Source organism: Chaetura pelagica, unplaced genomic scaffold (assembly GCF_000747805.2).
Source record: "Chaetura pelagica isolate M959 unplaced genomic scaffold, ChaPel_1.0 scaffold76, whole genome shotgun sequence".
NCBI lineage: Eukaryota > Metazoa > Chordata > Aves > Apodiformes > Apodidae > Chaetura > Chaetura pelagica.
Window position 1 is genome coordinate 8,880,960 of NW_009970723.1, and position 7,483 is coordinate 8,888,442.

At 40.3% G+C, this 7,483-nt stretch overlaps 1 protein-coding gene across 1 annotated transcript in view; it reads left to right on the forward strand.

The window, feature by feature from the left end:
* The first annotated feature begins 2,367 nt into the window (after positions 1-2,367).
* The window catches only part of LAPTM4B (lysosomal protein transmembrane 4 beta), a 42,999-nt gene continuing 37,883 nt past the window's right edge, over positions 2,368-7,483 (forward strand). The window contains exons 1-2 of the mRNA XM_010006515.1: positions 2,368-2,394; positions 5,220-5,331. Of these exons, the coding sequence (XP_010004817.1) occupies positions 2,368-2,394; positions 5,220-5,331 (139 nt within the window). The remainder of the gene's footprint in view (positions 2,395-5,219; positions 5,332-7,483) is intronic.

Below are 7,483 nucleotides of genomic sequence, written 5' to 3' on the forward strand. Positions count from 1 at the left end.
GTTTCAAGAAGCAAAAGCAGTTTAAGGCTGGGGCTTCTTTTCTCCAGTATCTATACAGAACCAAGACTTAGAGTAATAAACTTACTTTGATATTTTGGAAGGGAGATGGAGATTATGGAGGCTTTGCTTGAGACTTTCCTCATTATTATTAAAAACACATAGGGTTTCCTACTGCTCAAAGCAATGTCCTTGGTGATTTGCTTCAATAATATCTCTGTAGAGGGAACTCTGCCAGTTTTGTGGGCTACTTAAAATATGCTTGAATTGGGTGTGCCAAGTGCAAAACCTGGCGAACATTTGGGAGCCTTGATCAGCAACACCCCGAGATGGCTCACTGTTCAAAGTCCTCAGAGAAATCTGCTGTTATTTGCTACCCAGTCACAAGCATTTTTGTTAAAAAAGAATTGTCTCCTCTTTCATCTGGTAGCTCATACCATGTCAGGTAGGTGACTGTAGAATAAACTACAGTGATGTTTTCAATAACTAGCTGCACATATACTGCCCACAGTATTATAATTCACTAATATGAATTAGAGAAAGTTTGAGGGGTTAGCCCAGAATGACTGTGTTTTCATTAAGTCTGTTTTTATTTTCTATATCATAAAAACAAAGTTTGTCTTTGCAGTTTTCTATATTTCTTCCCTTATCTAAAAGTATAGGGGTTTTGTACCCAAATATTACTGGGGTGTTCACTGCCATTAAAATCTCTGGAACTGTAAAGGGTCCTTGACAGGGAGCACAGGCAGTGAGTTAGTTCTACACCAGTGCAGAGATTTAAGGCGTGCGCTTCAGTGGATGTCTCTGGAGTTCAGTGAAGCTGAAAACAGACCCAGAATTAAAAGTGTATGGACATCTTTCACTGCATAGACAGCATTCAGACAGCTACAGGCATTTATGAATTGAACCTTCAATATAACTAAAGCTTGGAGGTTTTCCTTTTTTCCTATAAATATTGAGATCTCTCTTCACCACATTAGGAAGTCCTGGGAGAACTGTAGTGGAATATTTATAGAGGGGACACTGGGCTTCAATAGAAACATCAGTGGATTTTTAATGTGTTGTATTGAGTTAAAGTAAATTTAGTGTATCCTCATCTAAACTCCTTTATTAGAGCAATTTTATTTCAACTTTTGACTTCAAGGTGGAGGAAGACAGTGAAAAATTAAGCCATTGTAACTCCTGACAATTCTTTCAGTATTTACAGACATCTATGTAATGTACAGACATTGCTGGCTTGAGTATTTCTCTGTCTGCTTGAATTAGGCACCGGCAAAAGATCTGTGTTAATGGCATGCTCTTCAGAGCTATGAAACCTAATTTTATTTTAGCTAAGCTGGGATAGCTACCATGCAGCTGCACTTCTGGGAAGGGTCTGAAATTATAGTTGTACTCATTTTCTCATCATCGTTTGATGCAGTGATTCCTGCCACCTTCTCTCCCCTGTATTTTACCTCCATAGGTCACCACAGTTCAGTGCTGATCTCTGGAACAAATGATGTGGCAAAGAAGGCAACTCACTCATTGGTGGCAGAGGTCTGAAACTGTAGTGCATTATATAGTTTCTGAACACTGGATGCTGTCTGTGGAAGACATGAGGTTGCTTCCTTGCATCCTAACCTCTGCATGTTCCTTCTAGCAGAGCTACATCACACCATACATAAGGTGCTGGTTCTTTATCACAGTACAAGATGGAAGCAGTGACCGTGGCTGGCAGTGCCAGTCCTAGTCACAGCATGTGCTGCCTCTCTCTCTCATGCACCTTCTCTCCCACAGTTGTTGCTGGCTCAAATATCTTCTATTCAAGTCTGAAACTGTGTAACCCAAGTAATGCTCCAATAGTTGGACTAGCTATCTCCTCTATAATATTTCCTGTTTTCCCCTTTTCTTTATACATTCTGTGGTCTCTATAAAGCAAGAGTTTTTTTCCTCCTATACATTGATGAGAAGGCAGCTGTATTCTATTTGGTTGCAAGAGAAGTGGGATTTGGGGATTGTTTAAGTTATTACTTTATATCTGCATCAGGATAAGAGGATAGTTGGGCATTTCTAGGACTTTCTATAGGATCTTAGTCCAGTTTCTTATTAGGGCACTCTGGCTACTATCCTGCAGGGGCTGAGCCTGGGTGCAGAACTGGGATCCGTCAACAGCCCTCACCCAGCATGGCAGGTGAAGAACAAGGGTCAGGGGCCATCCAGGGGGCCCAATAGGAAGCACAAGGGGATGAGACCAGTGACACAACTGGAGACAGGCTACAACATAAATTCAAGAGGTCCATGCAGAAAGCATGGCTGGAGACCAGCACTCCTGTGGTGGCACTGGGGCAGGGGATGGTGGCCTCAGGCTGAGCTGAAATGGGGTCCTGGGCCATGGGCAGGGGTGTGGAGACGCCCAAGGTGGGGCTGGGCAGGGCCAGTAATGCCTCTTAGTGCTCCTGGGGCTCCTTTCCTATGCCTAGGTAGCACTGTGGTCATAACCAGCATCAGGAGCTGGTGGTCACAGTTCTGACTCAATAGTGCAAAATCTTGCATTTTATTTGCACCACTGAACACAACCCTGCTGCATCTTCATGAACATCTTTCTGTTTCTCCCCCCATAAAAGGAGGGTGAAGGCATAGGGCTTACTGAAATTTTGCATAATGAAAATGCTTTCTAAGCATTGTTAACTAGACATAATTTTGTTTGTTGCTGAAAGAAGGTAAAATATCTTAGAGGAATTCTTGGCCCTATTGAGAGAACAGAAAAATCTCCTTAGCTTTTCCTACAACAGACATTTCAACTCTCATCCCAACTGCATCTATCAACAGGGAATCAGTTTGTGTTCTTGTCCTTGGTGATGTGTCCTTGGAAGATGCTACATCAGTAAGTTTTTAGGCACATAAAATTTATGCATTAAAGCGTTTTTCAAAATTTAATGGTTGCCTCACTTTCAAAACAAAAGAAAAACCCTAACAAATACAATGCACCCAACTGTGCACACATTTCTCCGCAAAAGAGAGGGAGCAAATAAACACATGGTGTATTTCACTTGCACTGCTGACAGCACAGTTGGAAGGTGCTCAGAGATCATGATGAGGACCTCAAGAGAACAACCTGATAGAACAAAAAAGGGAAGCAGTAAAGAGCATTAGAGAAATTCCTACTGACCTCAGCAGACTTCAGATCAGGCAAACAGAAGCTGCATCTTATACAGAGACTTAAAGGCAATGCTGACAGACACGTAATCTGAATCTGGACATAACTATATGACGAAAGTAGAGTGCCTAGGTCAGTATTTGATAAATCTTCCTGACTATATCTGTAGTAAAGATTAAATTTGGATGCCTTTAAAATAGCAACAGTATATATATCTGTGGTTTCTGATTGCTTGGTTATTTTGAGTACTCTTCTTAAGTAACATACTTATTGCTGGCATATGTCTACTAGCTTTCTACAAAGGAGTATAGATCAAGAGCTGAATTGCAATATGAAGTTAGAAACAATGTTAAAAATTAGTAGGATTTATAGAATCTAACTTTGAATCTCAACAGTCATCTACTCTGCCTTCAAAACCAAGATAAGATCATCTGTAGCTACAGCATTCCCAACATAAAGCTATTTAACTGTTCTACGACAAAATGCAGTAATGAAGATCTCTAACCCCCTCCAGACAATGTCTTCTGCTTGTCTGCTTGTTTTTATTGTTCAGCAAGCTGCCTAACCTGAATTTCCTTATCTGTAATTTAAATCTGTTACTCCAAGTGGATTTGGATGAAGTCTGTTGCCTCCTTCTTTTCCTCGTCTTTCTGCACTTAGAAGACTGAGAGTATCTCCCCCCACCTTTTCCTCACTAAGCAACCCTAGTTATTTACTAGTCACTCATACTTTCCAGACATCTGATCACCCTCTGTTCTGTTGCAAGATCCTCCCCAGGGCTTTTCTTGGTACATTTTAGAAGGACTTTGAACTGGACCCTTTCAACAAAGGCCCTGTGGAGGTTGAGTAGGAGGAGGATTTGTGTGTCTAATACCCATGTTTCTGTGGAACTGCCCACCACCATGTTGCTGCAAAGATGACTGTATGGGATGGCACTGAGTCACGTTCAGTTTATTCAGTCATACCCAGACTCATCCCCAAGGAACTGTTACTTTACAGTTATTTCTCATCTTTTTCTTCTGACAGATCTGGTATCAGCTAAACCTGATGGAATTAGCCTATCGAAAAGGATTGATCTAACCCAAAATTCTCTAATCTCTTTACATCTGTTAGAGCCTCTCTTCCTACATCTTTTTGTAGACTAGGATGACTTTGAAGTAAGAACCAAAGCAATACAAACCCATCTTTCCTAGCATACTCTATTATCAGCTTTCTTTTCTCCATTTCTCTGTTCATCAATCATCTTCTGAATTCGGTAGAATAATTTTTTAGCCAGGCTGTGTTATTTCAATTAGTCCTCTTCACTTCCAAGTGATATGAATAATTTGTTCAGATTTGTTTTAAAACATAGATCTTAGCTACCTCTGCATTCCTCTCATAGCTGATACTAGACAATCCGTATCTACTGAATCACTCTATACTATATTCTTGCATTTAAGTCACTTTCTGCCTATCATAAGGTTTTTGTTTGTGAGTGCCTCTCTGTGCCATGTGACACAGAAACATGCACATCAGATATTGGGCTCACATATCCACCTACTCCCATCCCCTCAAGGCCTCCTGATTTAGCATCTCGTGAATCAGTTAATCACTCACAGCCTCTTTTAAAATTCAGCCTCTTATAGCAAATCAGCTCCTCTTTGATCACCTAGCAATTACACAGGGCCTGTCTCCAATTCCAGCTCTGCTAATAATTCTTGACTACAACATTCATTTGTAATAATCTCAAAATTATTATTTTTAATTGATTTTAGTTTTTGCTGTAGAACAATCTGAAGTGGATGTGCTAACATGTTTTATAACCTGAAAGTGCAGGGGTAACTTGTGTGATGGTGTGAGAGAGTCAGAATGAAAAGGGGTAATCTACTTTTTGTTTCATTTTCCTGCCACCACTTGGAGAAGAAATAGGTCCTGTTTACACAAACCCAGAGAAACTACTTGCAGTGTTAGTTAAGCATTACAGTTGTACAGTTCGAAACAGCCTCCACCATAGTTGTCATGGACTGTGGTGGGTATATCCTGCCCAGAGGTTTTTTTCATGCATTACTTTTTCAGCCTGACCTTTTTCCCTTTTTTGTCTCTGTAGATTATAAACTCAGTGGTTCTGCTGATTCTGCTGAGTGCCCTGACTGATCCTGACCAGTACCACTTAACCAGTGCTGAATTAGGGGGTGAATTTGAATTTATGGATGATGCCAGTAAGTATAAACTGCCTAAATATTAGCCTTCATTGTTCCATTTATATAACTGTCCTATCATTTCAATTATTACTGTCCTTTACTTGCTTCACCTTAGTATCTTACAGATGCGTTTTTATCATTAAAGGTGCATTTATGGCATAGATCAAACTGGTTACCTAGTAGGAACCTTATCTGCAACCTATTAGTAATCCATCTGCTCTGCTGTGTCCTGGCTTGGCAAGGAGATGGAGATGGATGTTATCCCTGAGCATGATGCTGAAAGCCCCAGAGGATTTTGTAAGCCACAGGCAGATATGGAATCTCTGCATCTCCCAGCACCATGCCCTGTAGTGCCTGCACATGCAGAAGAACCCATACTGCTCTTCATGTAACTGGTTGTGTGTGTTCATTCGTGTTGTACATATTTACACAGCCCCCATTTGCACATGCTTGACTTGCACAAACCTGCTGTAATGGATAAATATTAACTGTATAGTCACGGGTGTATTAGTGGGCTGCTTCCTTACCTCACCAAAGGACATCATAGAATCATAGAATTGTTTTGGTTGGAAAAGACCTCAAAGATCATCAAGCCTAACCATTAACCCAGCACTGCAAAGGCCACTACTAACCCATGGCCCTCAGCACCACATCTACACAGCTTTGAAATCCTTCTAGGGATGTGGACTTGACCACTGCCCTGGGCAGCCTGGCCCAGGGCCTGACAACCCTTCCCAGGAAGAAATTGTTCCCAAGATCCAGTCTAAACCTCCCCTGGCACAACTTGAGGCCATTTCCTCGTGTCGTCATTGAACATCTTCAGGTTTCAGGGAACGGAAGGCCGGGCCAGTTATTTCTCCTGACAAAACCTCCTGTCCTTTGCAAATGTTTCTTCTTTCGTCCTTCTTTTTTTTTTTTTTTTAATTCTGCCCACAAGATTATTATGTTCAGTGTTTCTCTCAGTAGTCTTAAGAAAGGTCTCCTGTGAGTTCCATGGGTGTCTTGCTATTCAGACTCACACCCATCCACAGCAAAAGACTTAAAGTCCTTTCCTCATTTGTCCTGAAGTCATTAAAATAGCAGTAGGAAAAGAAGTAGTCCCACATGTGAGAAAAATAATTGCACCCATGGTGTGTCAGAGCTAGTGGGTAACAGTTAAGAGATGCTTATTTCCACAAGGTCTTTAGGGCAGATGTGCCTTGAGGGTTTACATTTAATTAATAATAAGAGGCAATTTCTACTTCATAATGTCTTCATTGAAAAACCACCTACAGCTTCCAATAAAAAATCTTGTTATATAACTGGATTTAAGAAAGTAAGGACTGTAGTAGATACAGATGGGCTCCTAGCTGATTCTGATATATTAAAACTGACTGCCTTGTCCTAATTCTCAGAGATTAACCTTGGTAATGACTGTCTGTCAGTGTGGTTTTATATAGCCGACATCAGAGGCCTGCTAGTGCCCAAGGCTTTAAAATAGTAATTCTGTTTTGTAATACCATAGCTGTCAGATCAAGTACGTTGGGGATTTCCATTTACACTTTAAAATTGTATTTTCTATATTTTTTTTAATTGAGGCTTCTGAAGTGAACACTGCAAGACTGTAAAAGGATGGCTTGTGAACTAAGCAAGCTCTTTTCCATTCAATAACGGGAACATTTCACAGGCAGTTAAATTACAAATGAACATCTGAATTAATGTCTCTTTTTATTCTTTGACTCCTCCAGTTTAATGCCTTACTGAGTAAAGGCAGCTGAATTAAACGACCTGCTTTTATAGCTACTGAATATAGCTGGCAGGAGATTATTATTTTTTCTTTTTTCTTTAGGTATGACTATATAGGTTCAAACCTGAGGAGATATTTTCTTATGAGATAAAACATCCCACACACTTCCACATGCTCTTCTGTTGTCTTACTGTTATTTGTCTTTTGAAGAAATGACTCCCAGGTTAGCTGCGTGTGTTGAAATCCTTAGAAGTGAAGTTATGTGCATGAAAAATAGGAAGATACATCAAAATTTATGCTTAAGGATGTCCCCAAGTTGTTATCTGTAGGTACTTGTATTGACAAATAATGATGATGGAAATACCAGTAGCCATTATTCTTCTTACTACTTTTGATGCTCTTATCAATAGCAAACAAAGAAAAAGAGAGTTGGCACATAAAATG